At 41.3% G+C, this 21,111-nt stretch overlaps 1 protein-coding gene across 4 annotated transcripts in view; it reads left to right on the forward strand.

Annotated features, from left to right (window-relative positions):
• Ranbp17 (RAN binding protein 17) overlaps positions 1–21,111 on the forward strand; it is a 290,787-nt gene that overhangs the window by 222,722 nt on the left and 46,954 nt on the right. For all 4 annotated transcript variants that reach the window (XR_006846527.2, XM_046421366.2, XM_046421367.2 and 1 more), the window contains 2 exons: positions 5,035–5,142; positions 7,224–7,306. Coding sequence is in view for 3 of the 4 variants with exons in the window: in XM_046421366.2 (XP_046277322.1) it covers positions 5,035–5,142; positions 7,224–7,306 (191 nt within the window). In the remaining variant the exon portion in view is untranslated. The remainder of the gene's footprint in view (positions 1–5,034; positions 5,143–7,223; positions 7,307–21,111) is intronic.

Here is a 21,111-nt window from a genome sequence, read left to right on the forward strand (position 1 = left end):
CACACTCAGTCTTAATTGTCGTGCTCTTTGAACTCACTGATATCCAGTCAGGCCTTCAGTGCTGTTTATTAATGTGCATAAGCATATCATGCAAAGACAGACAAAACAAGGCGAAATGCAGAAGAGCATAGACCTCACAATAAGACAGTATTAGATCCCAGTCCTGGTTTCACCTCTTGGAAGCCTGTGGGTCGTGAGTGAATTACCTGGTGTCCCCATATCATAGTTTTCATCTCCATAGAACAGGACTGTTAATAGCCATCTTGCAGTTCTGTTATGAAAAGTGTTGTGATTCTGTGATTATGTAAAAGTTCTGGTACAGTTTCTGTCACAAAAGACACACTGTCCACCACTATCTATTTCCTTTCCTAATAACAGAATGAGATGAGAAAATCCCCCTGGTTCACTTAAATAGTTAACACATTGGGCTTTCTTGGTCCAGTGCACTAGGCCTCATGAGGGGTAGAGATTACTTAGACCCAAATCCTACCCCCAAATGAGCTTTAGCTCAGCAGACTCCACTATCTACATAAATGACTTGTACTAACACGTAGAAAGTGGTCAGTGACATAACAAAATACTAATAGGAAATTGATGGCGTTTAGCTGGGGGTCAGGAATGCCTTTGTAAACCTGAAGACTTGGCCCTGAATCGTACCAAATACATAGGACTGGTCTATAGGGAAATGGGAAGAGACCGATTTTCAGTTAGCCTCATCCCAGGACTAGAAAGGAAGCAACAAAGAAGATGTTTTATTGTACATAACACTTACTTCATGCTTGAAAACAGATTGTCTGGGTCCCTTGAATACCAAGCTATAGAATGTAGATCCTTATTCCATAGGAATAGGTTTTGATTGACCAACAAAATCAGAACTATAGCCAGGTGTGGTGGTGTGCACCTATAACCGAAGCAGCTTAGGACGCTGAGTCAGGAGGAGTGCAAGTTCAAAACCAGCCTCAGCAACTTAGTGAAAGTCTAAGCAACTTAGCAATACCCTGTCTCAAAACAAAACAATGTGGCTCAGTAGTTAAGTGTCCCTGGGTTCAATCCTCGTACCAAAAAAATAAAAATTAGAACTATATTTCTTTTTCTGTTTTATATTATTGCCCAGGCTGGTTCTTGAACTCCTGGTTTCAAGCAGTCCTCTGGCCTCAACCTCCCAGAGAAGCTAGGACTATGCCGAGCAGAAGAATAAGTCATGAAGAAAGCAGTTGGCGATATGATGTTGGACAGATAGAAACTGGCAAGAAAGTAAGCCTGAAAATTCACAGAGCAGGCATGTTTTGACTGTGTTTTGTGCCAGGCATAAGGGAGAATGATGCTCTTCAGAAGCTCACAGTCTAGTAGACATAAAAAGGAATGAACAGTTATTCATCCGTGTGTTAAGATAAAGATGCATGCCACAAGCCAGACGCAGTGGTGCTCACCTGTAATCCTAGCAGCTCTAGAGGTTAAGGCAGGAGGATTGTAAATTTGAGGTCAGCCTCAGCAAGTTCCTAAGCAACTTAGTTAAACCCTGTCTTAAAAAAATAAGAAGAGCGGGGATGTTGTCCCATGGTGAAGGACCTCTGGGTTCAATCCCCAATACCACCACCCTCCCTAAAACAGAAAACCTGCAACAGGCCAGGTAAACACAGGCAAGGAAGAGATTATTGGTTTGGAGGCTCCCAAATAGGGAGGCTTCCTGGGAGAATTCAGGTAGCTTCAGAGAATGGACAGGCATTTGCTGGACCGAGAGGAGGGGCTCCCAGCAGCACAGTTGCCTTCATAAACAAAGGTCCAGGTGTTAGCATCTTCCTGGAGAACCTTTAAATGAACTAAGTGGCCGGCTGTTTCTGTTTAGGAATCCCATCCTCAGACCCTTATCTCTTGGAGGTTTTAGTAAGAACTCTGGCGTTGGCCTTCTGGTGTATTCTGATGCTTTCTCTGCTGTGAAATCCCAGAGGAAAAGAATCAAGTCTACTCATTACTGCTTTCTTGGGGTTCAGCGCATGGTAACTATAAACCACAGCGTACATGGATGGATGGTTACGTAGACAAAAATCTGATACTTTTCACATTTTTATACTTAGCGTCCAGTAAGATGTTGCTGTATGCCATTGTTTTTCACTTATTTGATGTGGACCTTCAGAATTCATTGAGAAAATCTAGGTGAAATTAGGTCTGTGCCTCTTCTACCTGAGGGCTCCCGCCCTCTTCATCCTATCTTATATGTGGAGCTCTCATAAGGCCACTGGAAAATTAAGCTCCTAGAGTGGGTTTCCATCTCACCTGTAGTCTGAGCCTGCTGCTCTCACTGTGAAGCCCTTTCAACCTCTCGGCTTGGTGGACCTCTGCTCTGCTTTCCAGTAATCACTCATCTTCTCTGTGGCAGTCACCTCTGTCAGAAGCATATTAGAATTGTCACCACTCTCATTCCACACAGAAAAAAGCACATCCCCTCACGTCCCCTGGTTTTGTCCATAGTGAATGCCGTGTGCTTTGAAAAATACCACGGTCCTAATGCCGTTAGAGTGCTTGGCACAGGGACCTGTGGGCCTCTCTGGGCTTAGTTCTGATATTTGGATCTCTGCAGTTTCCTGGTGGGCCTTCAGATGTTCTCTCACTAATGCTCCCTCAGGTGAGCTCTTGATGGAACATTTTCTTACCTGTGCTCCTCTGGCTCTGCCTCAGAATTCTAGTATTCTTCACATTCCTTATCCCCGTGCCACCCTGGAATTCCCAGCATGAATTCCCAGTGAGCAAACACTGCGTCTTCCTTAACTCTGGGTCCCTGGCCCCAAGAACAGTATAGAGCACCATCTTTCAAAAATAACAGCTTTCAGGACATAGAAAAGTAAGTTATCTGACAAGAGCCAAAGTAAAGTTCATGATCAAACTCATTCAGTATATTTGTATCATCCTCATTCAACTGAAATCTCACCCGTGCACATACACTCACTACTTCTCCATTCCCTGCTTTATTTTCCTTTACATTGAATACTTATTTTGTTCTCTATACTATCAGAATATCAATTCCATGAGGGCAAGGGTTTCTCTAATGTTTTGTTCATTGGTGTCTCTGGAGACTCTCACAATAGTGCTTGTTGCAGAGTAGGACTTCACTAAATACTTGTTTCATTATAAACACAGCTTTCACATGGCAACTCTAGTGGGGAAAGCACTCTTAAGGCTTTAGAGGACTTATTTTCTTTATGTAAATTATTTTCTAAAGCTTCAAAGTGAAATGTACAGTTAAACAGTTCTGATTAAGCACACTGGACCTCATTTATAGATTGGCAGGTTTGTGGGACTGATATTTTTTGAAACCTACATTTGTGCCAGGCTGTGCATACCAAGTACCTAGTCCCTGCCCTCAGAAAGCTGATGCTGAAGTGTCATGTGACGCTAGCCCAGAATCCTACAGTCGCACCTAGGAATCACTCCCAACTCAGGCTGGGGTGGGGGCCTGCAGCGTGTCAGAAATGGCTTCCTGGAATAACTGATATGCATTGAACTCTGGAGGGCAAATAGGAATTAGCAGGGAGCTAGGAGGGAGGCACAGGTTTCTTCCCTTTAGAAACTCACTGTCTAGTGGGATAGATGTATGAGCAGCCAGCCAACCTTGAGTCACTATGTTATATAACGTGGTCAGAAGTGCTCCCTGAACAGAGATGGGGAAGATTCCTGCCATTTGACAGAATGGGTAAAACACCCCAGAGGAGGTAAAACTTGAGCTAGGTATTGAAGGACAGGACTGGGGCAGAAGGAAGCAGTGTCAGGAGGAGAGGAGACACCTTAGCATCACAGATTTGCAGGGAGCGGTGCATGGCTGTAGGGAGAGTAGAAGTGCCAGGCGGTGAGGCTGCAGGAGCGGAGCCAGATCTTAAAGGGCCTGGTGTGCCATGCTGAAGAGCTAGAGATATGTCCCAAGAGCAAGACATCAGGTCATGGAGAAGTTTCTCACCCTGGAGACCCCTACCCACACCACACAGAATAAAGAACACTATTCAGTGGTTCTTTTCAGCACTTTCACCTGAAATGGACAAGAAGAGTAGAAAACATCAGAAAAAGATGGGGAAAGAAAAAAGAAATGAAAGCAGTGGCATTGTTGAAGTTTTTCTGCAGTAGCTTTAGGCCTTGGTCCTGTGTTTATGTGTCTGTTTGGCAAGGAGAGGAGGTAATTCCAAAGGCTGGTGACGCTGGCTCAGGAGTGTACCAGGTTCTCACATCCCCGTCTGGGGCTTTTTGGAGGGCATACACTCCTTGGTGCTCATGCGGATGTTGGAGAGTTTCTTCTTGTGTGCACATGAGACTGCCTTTTAGCACTGCTGACCCTGAGTGTGTTAATAGTTGCTCAGCTTTTCTTCAAGCTGGCATCCCAGATGTTTCTTGTAGCTATAAGTGGGACCAAGCAAAGCAAGTTAACAACTTTAAAAAAGCAATGTAGGTAATCCTGAAGCTGGGACATAGATACATGAGATTTAGTGTTACTATTTCTATGTGTTTTTAAAATTTCATAATATTTTTCTTTATATAGTTCCCAAGAAACCCTGATAACAGTGACTCAAGTATGTCTTTATTCCTCTTTTACTCAATTTATTTTCCTTTCCTACAACACAAATATAATTTTTTAAATATGTTACTTATGAGCTGGGACTGTAGCTCAGTGGCAGAGCACTTGCCTAGCATGTGTGAGGCACTGGGTTTGATCCTCAGCACCACATAAAAAATAAATAAAGGCATGCCGTCCATCTATAACTATAAAAAACTTTTTAAAAATGTAACTTGCATGATATTTTAAAAGTATAGCTTCCATTTATAAATAATACTAAAAACAGTGTAATCAATGGGATGTATTACAAATAAATGCAGATCATATGCAGCCACCAAAAGTATAGGCATACAGGTTGGAAAGACTTTGTCATTCGTAAAATTACTGCCATTGTATACTAAACATGGAACAGGTGGCATCAATTTTCAGAAACAGTTTAGTTTTGTGTTGTTGTTTGTTTTTAGACCCTTAAATTCCTTAACAGACTTTTACGGAAGGTACCCAACGTATCTCCCAGTTCTGCAGAGGGCTGTTGAGCAGTGGTACTCGGAGCCAGCGTGCACAACTCCCATCTTGAAGCTTATCGCAGAACTGATGCAGAACAGGTGGGCAACATAACTGGAAGTGGGAGAATGTCCCCACGTCATACCCAGGGGCGGAGATGAAGCTGATGGGGACAGCAATGCAAATAGAGAGGGCCGAAGAGCGGAGGAGGGAGATGAGGAAGGGACAAATGGAGGAGAAATACAACTGGGAAAGAGACACAGTGACCTTGGGTCATGTGGAGATTAGGGAAATGGAAACATTAGAAGACTACAGCTCCATTATTTAGTCACAAAGTGGAGGGAAGGAGAGCTCTTTCAACTGTTTCCCTGCTTAACTGTAATCCTATAGAATTTAGAGCAGGAAAGAAGTTTAGGGGATCTCCACTTTGTGTGTGAGAACCTGCGTCCCAGAGCAGCTCATGGGCACGTGGCTGTTGCCTTGGTAGCACTAGGGATTGTCCCCGCTTCCACTTGGACGCTGTGCCTCCTCCTTGATGCCAGGATGTGTTTGGATGATTCATGCACTCACAGTTTTCACTGAAATAGCAACTGTGACACTTCTTGGAAATTGCCTGGATGGCCCTTAAAATTTGCATAGACCAGCAGAGATTCACAAACCCTGCATAGAAATATTAACAAAATGTAGCTAAAAGAGAGCAACTGAACAAGCTAATTGTGTTTACCTCTTTAAAATATGTCATTGTGAATATTGCTCAGCACCAAATTACCTGTCACTTAGCCGTCCTGCTCCATCAGTGCCTCCTTGTAAACAGCGCCATGAAGGGAGATGCCAGCAGGGGAGGGGGGTGCAACTCTGATTGTCTCTCTCTTGCCAAGTGTTTACCACTGCAATTTAAAATCTTTACTCTAAAATGAGGTGGAAAAGACCTGGCAAAGAAATGTATTTTTCTTTTGAAAACATTAATTTTTTTTTAAACCATTCTTGTGGAGTGCTTTAAATACTAAAAGAAGATTGGCTTTGTATTTTATATTAGAAATTTTTGTCCATCAAATGTCATTTTTTAAACCAGATTGTTGATACTATATGTTACTGATACAGCATTTACTAGTAAAGGAAAAAATCATTGCATTATATATTGTAAAGCATTTTATGTCTGCCACAGGCATATAATTGATATCTAGCACAAATATTCTAAGAATTACCTAGTGAAAATGTTATCTGTATTTCTCTAGAATGTAATGCAAATGTATATATTCCATTTCTTTTCTCTAATCAGGAATTGTATGTGTTTGCATACAATTATCACATGTTTATAATAATATTTTTCAGACGTTATTGCAGGGGATGCTATTTTGAAAACACATAGGGAAACAACAGTTCTATTTGTGGCAAACAGGACTTCAACCATGTGTTTGCTTTTGGGTTTTTGGTTTGTTGCTGATTTTTAAAAAAAAAAAATCATATCTTGAAAGCACATCAACAGAGCATGTCAGAGCCAACTAAAGACAAAGAAATGTTCTAAAAGTAGAACTGTGTCAGGGTGGCTTGTCAGTTCTGGACCCTGTTCCACACCTATCAGGAACCAGGGAAGTGGAATATTCTCAGAGAACTTTTGCATTTGTTTCTCTACACTTAATCCAGGGGCACTGGACACCATAATCTGTAGTGTAATTTAATGTGTTTGAAATTTGCTTGAAGGGCCACATGATTCATTATAAATTTGTGCAGTATTAAAAGTACCTGCATCTCCTTTATGTCACTTTAGAACTTGCTTTAAAAATAGGTACCAGATACTATAGAAGATGTCAGATTATAAATACAACTCTGTCCACGTTTCTGTATAAACTTATACATGTACATGTAAGGTTTTTTACTTACTATCCACCAACCACTTTGCATAAAAAGAAGAGGGGTGAGAAATCTGTGATATAGGGTGTCAGATACTATCTTTATAAACTCTTTAAATCAACAAATAAAAGAAAACCCTTCTTAATTGTCTAGTATCTTTGTCGTGAGGAAATTAGCATACATATTTTATCAACAGTTGTTGATTGGAATGGTAGTGTAAGAAATAATTGTATTGCTGCTGCTTCCAATAAATGAAAATGCTGGACATTTTCAACCTATATTTGGTTTCTTTATCTGCACATATAGTTTAATTTCTTGCTCTATTTTCTAGGTCCCAGCGTTTGAATTTTGATGTATCATCTCCTAATGGAATTCTTCTCTTCAGAGAAGCTAGTAAAATGATTTGCACTTATGGTGAGTGTCCTTTTCCATATTTGTCTCTGCAATATAACTTTATCTCTTTGGAGAAAAGAAAGATGTTAGTTATTTTGTTCTCTCAAACCCTCATATCTGTATGAATTTGTGCAGTGGCTAAAGGGAGTGCAGGGAGTCATGGAGCCATCATGCTGGCTGGCATGGAGGAGGTCGGCCTTGCCTGGCCAGCTTGATGACTCTCGTTTGGATGAACTTGCAGGGTCAGTAGGCAAAGGGAATACGCTAGATAGAATATTAAAAAGTTGTAGCATTTTCGAAATTGCTCAAACTTGCATCAGAGAGTTTGCTTTCTTGGATCAAGGAATGAGTAGACCAGTATGTCCCTAAATTTGGGGGAAATGTCCTTGTAAGGAGCAGTAAATGTTTCATGACAGGGAACCTTGGGGCACTGCCCTACTAGGAGCAGAGTTCTCTAAGGAATGTTGCCTGTTAGATCAAAATCTTGGAATTTGGTTATTGTTGGGGCCTAAGAACTGCCATACATCCTAATACTTGCCAATTCTGACAGCGTTGTCTGTGGAATTCTCTGCCCTCTAGGATTTATGTTCAGGGCATGGGGACAGGGTGGACGAGGGTTCTCTGTAGTCTGGCACATGCTGGCTGGTGCTAGCTCTCTGGGCAGCTCTGCAGTGTACTTCTACCCAAGAGGTGTTTCTTTGTGTCCTCTTTTTCTTCCTCTTTGCCTGCCTGATCTCAGGCAGCTCAATGGTATAGTGCCCCTGGATTCCATTCCTAGTGACACCAAAAAAGAAAGAAAAAAAATAGCCTGTGATTCCTGTATTTCTTTTTGAGTACCTAAAAACAGATCTCACAGAAATTTTTGAAGCCCAATTTTTTTTTTAAAGAGAGAGAGAGAGAATTTTTTTTTTTTTTCATTCTGGATGGACACAACATCTTTATTTGTATGTGGTGCTGAGGATCAAACCCAGGCCACACGCATGCCAGGCGAGCACGCTACCACTTGAGCCACATCCGCAGCACCCCCAATTTTTTTTGATGTACATGCATGTGTTTAGGAACAAAATTCAAAACGCAGAATTTTTATTTAAGTTAGAAACCCATTCTGCAGCTCCTGTCTATATACATTGTAGGCCTCTTCTAACACATGCTGTTTTAATTGCATGTTTGATTTGTAGAACTTGAGGTTAAAAGTTCTACAAATCAAACATGCAAACTAGAAACCACCTATTTTTTTTTTAGAGAGGAAAGAGAGAGAATTTTTTAATATTTATTTTTCAGTTTTCGGGGGACACAACATCTTTATTTTTTATTTTATGTGGTGCTGAGAATCAAACCTAGCACCCCACGCATGCCAGGCGAGCATGTGGCTTGAGCCACATCCCCAGCCCCCACCTATTTAAGTCAGTAAATTCACTCTTATTTTCATTGTAATCAGCAACAACATTGCCACAACTTTTATGTCTATTTGAAGATAGACAAATTAAAATCATACAGAAATTTTGCCTTCTAGAAGCAAACAGACCCCCTTTTATGTTTTCTAAATACAGTTTTGCCTTACTTAACTTTCAGGGTATATCTAATTCCTGTCCATGTCTGAGCCACACCCCCAGCCTTATTTTGTATCTTATTTAGAGACAGGGTCTCACTGAGTTGCTTAGCACCTTGCCATTACTGAGGCTGGCTTTGAATTTACAATCCTCACGTCTCAGCCTCCCGAGCCACTGGGATTACAGGCACGTGCACTGCGCCCAGCCTGTTCAATCTTTTTCTAATTATTCTTTAAGCTACACGTGACAGTACAGTGTATTATAACATGTTATACATTCGTGGAGTATAACTTCCCATTCTTGTGTTTGTACCTGATTTGGAGTTTCACCGTTGGTGTATTCATATATGAACATAGGAAAGTTCTGTCTGATTCATTTTACTGTCTTTCCTATTCCCATCCCCCTTCCCTTCCCTTTCCTTCATTCCCCTTTCTCTAATCCAATGAATGTATATCCCCCTCCCTATTTGTGTATTAGCATCCATCTATCAGAAAGAACATTCAGCCTTTGGTTTTTTGTCTTATTTCATTTAGCATGGTAGTCTCCAGTTTCATCCATTTACCAGCAAATGCCATAATTTTATTCTTCTGTATGGCTGAGTAATATTCCATTGTTTATATATACCACATTCTCTTTATCCATTCATCTGTTTAAGGGCACCTAGTTGGTTCCTTAGCTTAGCTATTGTGAATTGAGCTGCTATAAACATCGATGTGGGTATTGTCACTGTAGTATGCAGATATTAAGTCCTTTGGGTATAGACTAAGGAGTGGGATAACTGAATCAAATGGTGATTTCATTCCAAGTTTCCTGAGAAATCTTCATAGAGCTTTCCAGAGTTGGTTGCACCAGTTTACAGTCCCACCAGGAATGTGTAAGTGTGTCTTTTCCCCCCATGCTCGCCAACATTTATTGTTACTTGTATTCTTGATATTTGCTATTCTGACTGGAGTGAGATGGAATCTCAGTGTAGTTTTAATTTGCATTTCTCCAATTGCTAGAGATGTTGAGCATTTTTTCATATATTTGTTGACCATTCGTATTTTTTCTTCTGTGAAGTACCTTTCAGTTCCTTTGTCCATTTCTTGGTTATTTATTTTTTTGGTGTTAAATTTTTTTAATTATTTATATATCCTAGAGATTCATGCTCTATCTGAGGTGCAGGTAGGTGGTAAAAGACTTTTTCCCATTCTGTAGGCACAGCATTCCTGGTTGTTTCTTTTGCTTTGAAGAAGCTTTTTAGTTTGATACCATTTATTGATTCTTGGTTTTACTTCTTGCATTTTAGGAATCTTAATAGAGGAATTTGATTTTTAAGCTGACATGATGAAGAGTTGGTCTACATTTTCTTCTAGTAGGCGCAGGGTCTCTGGTCTAATGCCTAGGTCTTTGTTCCACTTTTAGTTTTGTGTCCTGTCCATGTCTTTTCATACTAAGATGTATGGTTCCAAAAACAGCGTGGCATATGCTTAAAAGCACAGTTTTTGGAGATTAGAAGGTCTGAGTTCCAATCGTGGTGCTTATCAACTCCATGACTTTCAGTGAAGACACTAAACCTCTTTGCCTAATTTTCTCATATCTAAAATTAGGAATAATAAAGACATACTGACCTGGGTGCCTGTGCAGGGTTAGGGGGTCTACTGAGCTGCTCTGGGTGGAGGCCCTGCCCAGGAGAGCGTGGAGCGGGCACTCATGATGGTGCCCCTTCATCCGCAGCCATTCTCTTGCGGGCATCTTCTTTGGACAGGGCCTCGTGGCCTGAGAGTCTTCATCATCCAGGGCACCTCCTGCCTAGACCACCCTGCCTGTAATGATTGCAGTACTTTGTTAACTCAGTTTCCTTATTTCATTAAAGGAAATAATAATCCCCATTATGAAACAGGGCAGCATACACAAGGATCAGACATCAGAAGAGCTTGAACTACACCAGTGTTAGGTTCCTCTTATCATCACGGTGCTATCTTTCCTGCATCATTTCTTTCATGAATGTACTGTTTCCTTTGGGGCTTGTTCGCTCTTGCAGTGGGGATATTGAGAAAGTGACTCGTCCTCTCCCAGTACCGCTGGCTCTCTTGAACAGCACATATGTCCAGTAACAGGCACAAGGAAGCTCCGTGGGCTTCAGAAGCTTCCTCTCCCCACTGAGTTGTCTTTCAGAGACCAGGTGCTGCCGCAGAGGTTGAGAGGTTCGAGGGTGGTGTGGAGGGGAGGAGGAGGGAGACTGAAGGAGGGGAGGGGAGCAAGGGGACAAGGAGAGAGAAACCCTCCGAGCGTCCTTGGGAAGCCATTAAGATGTTCTTTTACCTGAAGAAAGACTAGAAGACAAGCAAGGCTCTGCTTCTAAGTTTGATTACTGGTGTTAGTGACTTCCAGTTTTTATCATCTGCCGTATGCCTGCTCCTTCCTATATTAGGTCATTTTTCATACATTTCCCGGTTGAATCCTCAAGGTAGGTGGCATCATCTGCAGCTCACTACTTACGTGACCTTGGCTGAGTTGTTTACTTCCCTTGCTTAAATAGGGAAAATATACATACCTCACAGGACAGTGGGAGGGCTCAATTAGATAAGGTGTAGACTGCCTTGGCCAGTCAGTTACCTGCCCTGCTTACTGTAAGCTCATGGAGATGAGCAACGTAGCCAGATAGGACTAGCTAGCAGGGAGGCAGGGAGCTGAATTGGAATTCCATTCAAAGTCCCTATGACTTTAGACGATGAATGCGTCTTTCTGCTCTCCTTCCTGCCTTCTGAGAGTTCCACAGGAAGATGTGCCTTGGATGTTTATGGTGAAGCACTATTCTGATCCCCAAACTTAAGGGAAATCAAAGGTTCCATGGAAAATGTCTTCAGCTGTGCCACAGTGACAGATACTGGCACTGGACTTCCATCTACGCACCCACCCTCCCGGGCTGGCTCTGGTAGCCAGGCTGAGGGGCCTCTTGCCCCCTGTGATGTTTTGTTACCTGTACTTTTACCTCTGAAACGTCTCAGTGCTCACTGGAGGGAGACCCTCAGGGGTCTAGAAGATGAGGGAGAGCGTGACTGGGAGGTTATTTATTCCTTTGGTAAGCCGAGGGTTTTTCCTGTGCTCACCGCTCCTGGCACTGTCTGGTGGTCAGTGCCCCAGAAGGTACAGAGGGAGGACTCCTTGCCTGTGCCCCTGATGTGTTCTGTATTTATGGAATACCTCCACCTTACTGCTCCATGAGACTGGCAGAAAAATAATACTTCTGATATGCTGTTTTATTTATCTGCATTCTGTCATGATATACTTTGATGTAAGTTTTTAATTTTGCCTCCGCTCTCAGCTGCTCTTGCCGTTACAGCTCAGGGTCAGCAATGAGGTCAGCCACAGTAGCACAGAACAATTTCCTGTTTGTACAGCCCAGGTAACATTTGGATGAGGATTAAATTTTACCACATTTTCTACTAGCCCAGGCCTATTATTTCTAATGAGTTTTAAATTGCTTCAAGAACGTGTATTTCAAAACTTAGTGCTATGATCCGTTCAGCCTGAGCAACTTAATAAAAGAAATTTCTTTCTTAAATTTTTGGTTAAAATGTTGCATGCAGTGTAATAAATGTTATTACTTTAGAAACCTACTTCTCAGTTTTAAGAACTGGATGTTTTTTAGGCTCAATTTCCATTCCTCTAATCTCTCTCTCTGTGCCTCTGGGTGCTGGTGTCTTTAGTGACATCTGTTGGTCAGCAAGTGCACATTGGGAAGAATGACAGTCATTTCCATAGCTGTCCAGGGTGGAGCTGCTCCATCCCTTCCCTGGGTGCCTGCTGTAAGAAAGCTCAGTGCTGAAGAACTAAACTTTTAAAATGGGTAGAACAAGCTGAGGTTATTCACTAAGCTTAAGAATTTACATCTTTCAAGCAGTCTGCGCTCCAGCTGCAGGTAAGGAGTAACTTAGGGTGCATAAATTGGGTTTGTAAGGTGCTATATAAGCTGCTGTTACTTACTCCTGGTGACTAGATAGATGACATAGACAGTGGTTTCCACACTGGGTTTTCCAGAGCCCACAAGGTCTGTGTCAGTACCCCAGAGGCTCTCCAGAAAAGAGTAAAGGGGGGGACTCTGCTGCCACTTTGACCAGAACCACCTACATACACAGTTGCACAAGACTTGTTTGTAAGAGGTGTCAGTCACCTGTCCAGAAAAATATTAAAGACCATGAAAATGAAGGACGTGTCCTTAGAAGCATTGTGAGAATGAGGGAACTTGGCTGCGCATCTGTATTTAAATGATCCCAAGGTAGGGGAGGACGGCGTTGGGCTTGACACAACCAGAGACTCAGTAAAATGTCAGCAGGGAGTTTGAACAGTTGTTGAAAACAGATGATTCAGGAGCCTTGAAATAGAGTAGCCTGGAATGTTAAACCCGACTGGATCCCAAAACCAAGATCAGAAAGCTTAGGAAAGCAAAGATCTTGAGAAACACATTCTAGCAAAACCAAGAGCCTGAGAATCCCCTTTCCTCGCTCCGCTCCCTGGGTGAGATAAAGCTTTTTTTATAGATGGGCAAAAAATGCTAATGGACTCCCTCATCCAAGCAACTCATGTTTATTGAGCAATTACTATGCCTGATACTGTGAGTGTTACAAGGGATAAGAAATAAAATGACACACAGAAAAAGAAGCTTAGTGATCTTCCCTTGAGGAACTTGAGTCTAGCAGGGGATTCAGACAGGAAAATGAAGAATCATGATGCGTTCTGCTCAATGTTGTGCTTGAAAAGTATTCAGAGTACTGGGGGAGCCCAGAAGAGAGGCTAATTCAGACGGAGGGGTCAGAGGAGCCGGTATTTCTTGAAGGAGTAGGGCCCAGAAGTTTGAAAAGGGCATTTAAAGGATAGCTTTTACAAAGAACATAAATATAAAACAGCATGGTGTATTAGGAAGCTGCAGGGATTTCAAATTGCTAGAGACCGAAGCAAATGCTATAGAGTTTTAGGCAGTAATGTTAGGGTGGGGGGGACCAAATATCAAGTAATACCTGAATCAAATAAGGAGTCACAATTTTATTCTTTCTAAAATAAATGTTACAACATGATATTATGGGATTTACAAGTAGAGAGTTTAAAAGTTACTTTGGTAAAGCAAATTAACATATCCATGTTCTCACATGTGTGTGTAATGAGACCAGCTAAAAATCTACTCGTTTGGCCTGGATCCCAGACACACAGGACCCTTTTATCATACATCGCCGTCCTGTTGTACATTAGATGCTCATCCTGCTTACCCGCTAGTCTGCAGACTCTAACCTACTGCTTCCCATTTCTTCCCCTCCTCTACTACCTCAGGTGAGCACTGTTTTCTCTTTTTCTGTAATGAAATTTTTTTCCGGTTTCACATATAATATGAAATCATATAATATTTTTCTTGCTATATCTAGCTTATTTCACTTAGTGGCATGTACTCCAGAGTTATCCAAGTTGTGGCAAACAGCAAGATCTTGTTCCTTTTTAGGGCTGAACAATATTCCACTGTGTGTATCTATACCACTGTTTTATCTATTCATCCATCTAGTAGACACTAGGTTGTTTCTGTATCCTGGCTGTTGTAAATAGTGCTTTAGTGGACATGGGAGTGCACTCATCTTTAGGAAGCATCGGTTCTGTTTTCTCTGAGTATGTGCTCAGAAGAGGGATTGCTGCCCATGTGGTGATGGTTTTTAATTTTGTTAGAAACCACTGTGCTCTTTTCCATAATGGTTGTGCCCACGTGCATTCTCACCAGTGTGCATGAGTTCCCTATCTCTGCAGCATTGCCAGTATTTGTTATCTTTTGATTGTTTTGTCTTTTTTGGAGACTGAGGGTCTCACCGAATTGCCCAGGCAGGCCTTAAACTTTCCATCCTCCTGTCCTGGCGAGCTGGGGTTGTAGGTGTGCAGCTCCACTCCCCCACCTGTGTGACTGTGTGATGACGCCATCCTAATAGGGTGGGCCATATCAGAGTGGGTTTCCCTTTGCCTTTCTCTAACAAGTAACCATGTAGAGCCCTTTTCATGTCCTGTTGACCATTTTTATGTGTTCGTTGAAGGAATGTCCATGCAGGTCATTTGCCCGTGTTTTTAATTGGGTTGTTGATCCATGATTGAGTTGTAAAAGTTCTTTATAAATTTTGTATATTACCTCTTTATCAGATGAATGGTTGGCAAGTACTTTTCCCATTCTGTTGACCACATTTTATTTTTTTAATTTCCTTTCCTGTGCAGAGCTTTTTAGTTTTAGTAAGTCCCATTGACTTTGGCTTTTATGGCCTGAGCTTTTGGCGTGATCTTTTGGGGGAAAAAAAAAAATCATTGCCAAGGCCATTGTTCAGAAGCTTCTCCTCTGTGTAGTCTTCTAGGAGTTTTGTAATTTCTTGCCTTATATTCAGGTCTTTTATTCATTTTGACTTTATTTTTGTGTATCAAAGAAGATGAAGGTCCAGTTTGGTTTTTTTGTATGTTGGAAGGCCAATTTTTCCAGTGCCCTTCATTGAGGAGCTTGTCTTTTCCGAAACCATTGTGTTCTTTGGTGCCCTTAAACTTAGTTGACTATATGTTTGGATTTATTTCTGGACTCTATTCTTTTCCACTTCTCTGTGTATCTGCTTTTATGCTAGCATCATTTTGTTTTGGTTACTGAAGCTTTGTAATCAGTTTTGAATCAGGACATGTGATGACTCCAACTTGATCTTTCTCTGAATTGTTCTTACCATTCGGGGTATTTTATGGCTCCATGTGAATTGTAAATTTTTTTTTTCTATTTCAGTGAAGAATGTCATCGGGATTTTGACAGGGGCCACATTGAATCTATGTCTTGGTTTGGGTGGTGTGGACATTTTCAGAGTATTCTTCCAATATTTAGGCATGGAATATATTTTCGTTTATTTGTGTTTTCTTCAGTTGCTTTTATCAATGTTTTATGATTTTCAGTGTATAGTTCTTTCAACTTTATCTGTAAGCATGTATTTTCCTTAAGGAAAATACTGAGTGGTTCTAAACAAAGTGGTGTGATTTATTTGTATTTTTGTGAAACCACTTTGATAGTGGGCATGGTAGATGGCTTGCCGGATACCAAGCTAGAAGAGAAAGGGACAGAATAGCTCATCTGGGAGTATCTCGTACTGTCTCTTTCCTATCAACGTGATTCTGTCCTACTTGATAATATAATTTTACAGAATTCCTGCTATCATACAAAGAAAAAAGATACATCAGTTCTCGAGAATTTAAAGAACCACGTTTGCTCTTACTAAATGTTCATATGGTCTTTGTCATCTTCAAACAGTAGTTTGAAGTAGTTTCTTTTTGTTAATATTCCATCTGGGACAAGATTTGCCCCAGCACCTAAGTCTAGTATTTGTATGTAAGCTCGTTCATGTAGTGGCTGAGAACCTAGATCAAAAGTAGTAGGGTTTATTGGAGGTTTCAGCTAATGATTGTGGCTATAGTTAGATTTACATTCAACTAATAAGAAAACACACACACACATACACACACATATAATGGTTATAAAATTAGCCCCGATGAGTTTTAAATACTAGAAATTACTTCATTTTTCTCTGTTTTCTTTCTGTTACTTGGTGTGGCTCCATAGAAAAGAACCATGAAAATGTACTCTGCCAGGTGGCACACACCTTTAATCCCAGTGACTCAGGATGCCCAGGCAAGAGGATCACAAGTTTGAGGCCAGCTTGGCAACTTAATGAGACCCTGTCCCAAAATAAATACCCTAAGTAACAATCCCCAATACTGCAAAAAAAAAAAAAAAAGTTTATACTCTTTATAAAATCATATTTTTATTTTTCTTCTAAGAAAATAATCCAAAGATGCAGGATAATAACTACATAAAAGTCTTTGATGGTACATTATTCATAATTATGAAAAATTGGGACACAGTGTTTTAAATATGAAATGCTTAAGAAGGATATATCAATTCAAGAGGCTGGGTGCTGTGGCGCATGCCCAAAATCCCAGTGGCTCTGAAGGCTGAGGCAGGCAGATCACGAATTCAAAGCCAGCCTCAGCAAAAGCAAGGCACTAAGCAACTCAGTGAGACCTTGTTTCCAAATAAAATACAAAATAGGGCTGGAGATGTGGCTCAGTGGCCAAGTGCCCCTGCATTCAATCCCTGGTACACATACAAAATAAAGTGTAGCAATTAAAATTATACTTTTAAGATTACCATCTTATAGGAAATACATATATGCAATGCTGTGTAAAAGTAGAATTCAAATTATACCTGTGCTATAGGTAATATAAAACTTGTACACATGGTGAGAGTTGAAAGAAAACACAGAAAATTTTAAATAGTTTGGTTGTAAGTTAATGGGTTTTTAATATTTTTTCTCCACTAATGTGTTTATAAAATAACCTGTGTAAAATATTTTATTCAAAAAAAGAAATGAAACATACTTTGTTAGTTACTAAATTTGTAATTAAATTATTGGACAACATTACTGTGAAAATCCTAAAAGCAATTACATCAGCATTTGATTTTATCTTTCATGTCGTTGGCTTTTAGGCCATAATGCAGACAGGAAGGATGTCACCTCAGCACCATAAGACCACTGTTCACAAGCAGTATACTGCTACATCTTTTTCTATCATATTTTTTGGTATCCGCCATTTTTTTTCTATCTTTTTTCTTTAAAATAGAAATATCTTTTTTTGCTTTTTTTTTTCCTAATTATGAATAGCACACTTAGGGACTGGTGTTACAGCTCAGTGGTAGAGTACCTGCCTAGGATGCATGATGCTCTGCCCCAGTCCTGCAAAAATAAAGAAAATCATGCACTCATGGGGAGAAAAATCCAGTAATACTACCAGTGTGTTGCAGTGTATATCTCCTGCCATATTTTTAATGTCTACATGTGTACATTTTTTATAAGTGGTATCATGAAATACTTGCTATTCTAGAATTTGATGGTTTTTACTGTGCCTTGACCATTGCTCCATGTTAATATATAAATTTCCCGTGGGGGGTGGGGTGGTGTGTGTGCTGGGATTGAATCCCAGGTATGGTAGGCAAGCTCTTTACCCCTGAGCCACATTCGCATCCCTGCCTCACCTTCTCAACTTTTTAAACAGCTGCAGAGTATTTTATTTTATGGTCATATAGTCATTATTTATTCATTATTTAACTTTGGCTGAGCATCTAATTTTCCATCATCACACACAGTGCTCAGGTCAATAGCTTTGTACAGTCAGCTTTATGAGCTTTACCCATTCATTCAACAGATGTTTATTAAGAACAGCAGTGCCTACTGCAGGATCTTTGGGTACACCAGTAAGCAAACTGGGAAAGGAGCTATCCAATGACTAGAAGGGAACATGTGCTCTGGGGGAGAGGCAGCTGGGAAGAGGACTGCCTGGGTGCCAGGGAGTGGAATGCAGGAGCTCTGGCTCACCCCTCAGGGGAATGCTCCATGGCACAGCTACTCTGGAAGACAGTGCCACGGTCTCTCACACAGCTCACATACTCTTATCATACACTCCAGCAATCCTGCTCCTTGGCATTTACCCAAAGGAGTTGAAAACCCGTGTCTACCAAAACCTGCATAGGGGTTTATAGCAGCTCATTTCGCAACTGCCCAAACCTGGAAACAACCAAGGTAACTCTCACCAGGTGAGTCAGTGGAGACTAGTAGCACAGAAAGACTTGGAATGTACTGCAGTGCTACTGAGAACTGAGCTGTCCGGAGGACTAGTATCTGAAGTATATAAAGAACTCAAAAATTTAATACCAAAAAACAAATAATCCAATCAGGAAGAGGGCAAATGGATTAGACAGACCCTTGTCAAAAAAGATGAAATACAAATGGCCAAACCAATATATGAAAAAATATTCAACATCATTAGTAGTCAGGGAAATGCAAACCAAAACTACACTTAAATTTTATCTCACACCAGTCAGAATGGCAGCCATGAAGAATATAAATAATAATAGATGGTGGAGAGGATGTGGAGAAAAGGGAACACTTTTCACTGTTGGTGTGACTGTAAATTAGTACAATCACGATAGAAATCCATGTAGAAGCTGGGCACAGTGACGCACACCTGTAATCCCAGCAACTTGGGAGGCTGAAGCAGGAGAATTGCTAGTTCAAAGCCAGCCTCAGCAAAAATGAGACACTAAGCAACTCAATGAGACCCTGTCTCTAAATAAAACACAAAATAGGGCTGGGGATGTGGCTCAGTGTTTGAGTGCCTCAGGGTTCAATCCCCAGTACGAAAAAAAAAAAAAGGAAGAATAAAGAAATCAGGGCTGGGGAGGTGGCTCAAGCGGTAGCGCGCTCGCCTGGCATGCGTGCGGCCCGGGTTCGATCCTCAGCACCACATACAAACAAAGATGTTGTGTCCGCCGAAAACTAAAAAATAAATAAATATTTAAAAAAAAAAAGAAAAGAAAAGAAATCAACATGGAGGTTCCTCTAAAGTCCAGGCATGAAAGTCTTATGACCATATTGCTCAGCCATACCACTGCTCAGTGTTTACCCTAAAGAATTAAAACCATACTTTAGAAATATGTGAATATCCATATTTATGGCAGCACAATTAACAATAGCCCAACTATCGGGATCCATCTATGGATGAATGGGTAGAGAAAATGTAGTATGTGTGTGTATAAAACGGAGTTTTACTCAGCCACAAGAAAAATGAAATCATATCATTTTCAGAAAAATGGATGGAATTTAACATTATGTTAAGCAAAATAAGCCAACTCATAAGGTCAAGAGTTATATGTTTTCTCTCATATGTGGAAGCTAGAGAGGAAAAAGGAAAAGAAAGAGTGGGGAGTGGACCTCATGAAAATCAAGGAGAGATCAGCAGAATAGAGGAAAGGGACCAAGCGAGGGAGGAAGGGGGCAAGTGCTGGGGAGGGGTATGGCCAAATTATATTGCAGTATAGTGTGCACGTGCGAATGGGTAATAGCAGATCCCACCATCATGGACAGCTACAATGCACCAATGAAAATGAAATGTCAAACCATGCAGCCTTAAACGCCTGCCACAGAGTGGAAGACTTCTTTCTGAAAAGGCTATGTAACTATGGATTCCAATTCTGTGACATTCTGGACCAAGAGAAACTATGAAGACAGCCCAGAATAGTGGTTGGAGAAGGGAAACGGTGAACAGACAGAGCAGAGGATTTTTAGAGCAGGGAAATTAGAATGGTTGATACATGTCATTATACATTTGCCCAAACCCAAGGATGTACAAGGCCAGGAGTGGGTGCTGAACCTTGGACTGTGTATATGATGTGTCTGTGGAGGTTCATCTGTGTAACAAACATGCCACTTAGTAGGGTGTCAACAACACAGGAGGAGTTGCACATGGGAGCGAGGGCGTACAGGAAATCGCTGCCTTTCTCTTGGCTCTGCTGTGCTGCTAGACTGCTCTTTAAAAACAAACAAAAAAAAAAAAAAAAAAGACAACGGTTTTTAAAAGTGCCAGGTGCCGCAGTCTGGCTGGGCACAAATCACGAGCCACCACACAGCTTGTAGATTCAAACAGCAACTCTTTATTCCCAAACTCACACCAGCCGTCTACAATCACGTTCTGGGGAAATCCACGTTCTCTTCCCAAATCCACCTCCACTGGGCTTCTATCTCCAAAAAATACTGTCTGAATCCCGTGAGAACTCAAGGGGAACTCAGGCAGCAGGATACGCCCTATTCCCAGCAGGAATAATCTTAAACCTTAAACCTGGAACCTAAACTGGGAACGCCCTAAACACGATTATCTTAAAACCGGGAACACCCTAATCTGCCTTGGTCCTTGAGCAAGGTCACCTACATTCAATGTCACTGCAACATGTCAGCAACATGGGGTATGCTGGCAAGGAAATTGTCATACCTACTTGGCTAATGGCTCCCAGCAGCCAGGGACTGGGAACATGCTGCACTCTTAGAGTGGCCCAGAAGATGAAGTGCAGGCAGACTTTCAGTGTGTGAGCAGTGGTTGTATGGATGTCTTGGGGAACATTCCAGGATGAGGTGATAGCATGTCTTAGGATCCTCAGGGAGAAGCACATCTGAGAGCAAGCAAGTTGGCAGCTGGAGCCAGATGAGCAAAAGGGGACTGACAAGAGCCACATCATGCAGGCCAGGGCTTTGATTTTAACTCCAAAGAAAATTAAGGGCCTTTACAACATTTGGGGCAGAGGAGTGTTGTGATCCAACTTGAGTTTTAGAAAGATCACTCTGGCTGCTGGGTTAAAGTGGACCATATAGGGGGTTGACCGCACAGCAAGAAGAGCAAATGAGACAGTATTCCATGCAG

The sequence above is a fragment of the Marmota monax genome, unplaced genomic scaffold, assembly GCF_021218885.2.
Source record: "Marmota monax isolate L192 unplaced genomic scaffold, Marmota_monax_Labrador192_F-V1.1 WCK01_AAM20220418_F8-fsc00084, whole genome shotgun sequence".
NCBI lineage: Eukaryota > Metazoa > Chordata > Mammalia > Rodentia > Sciuridae > Marmota > Marmota monax.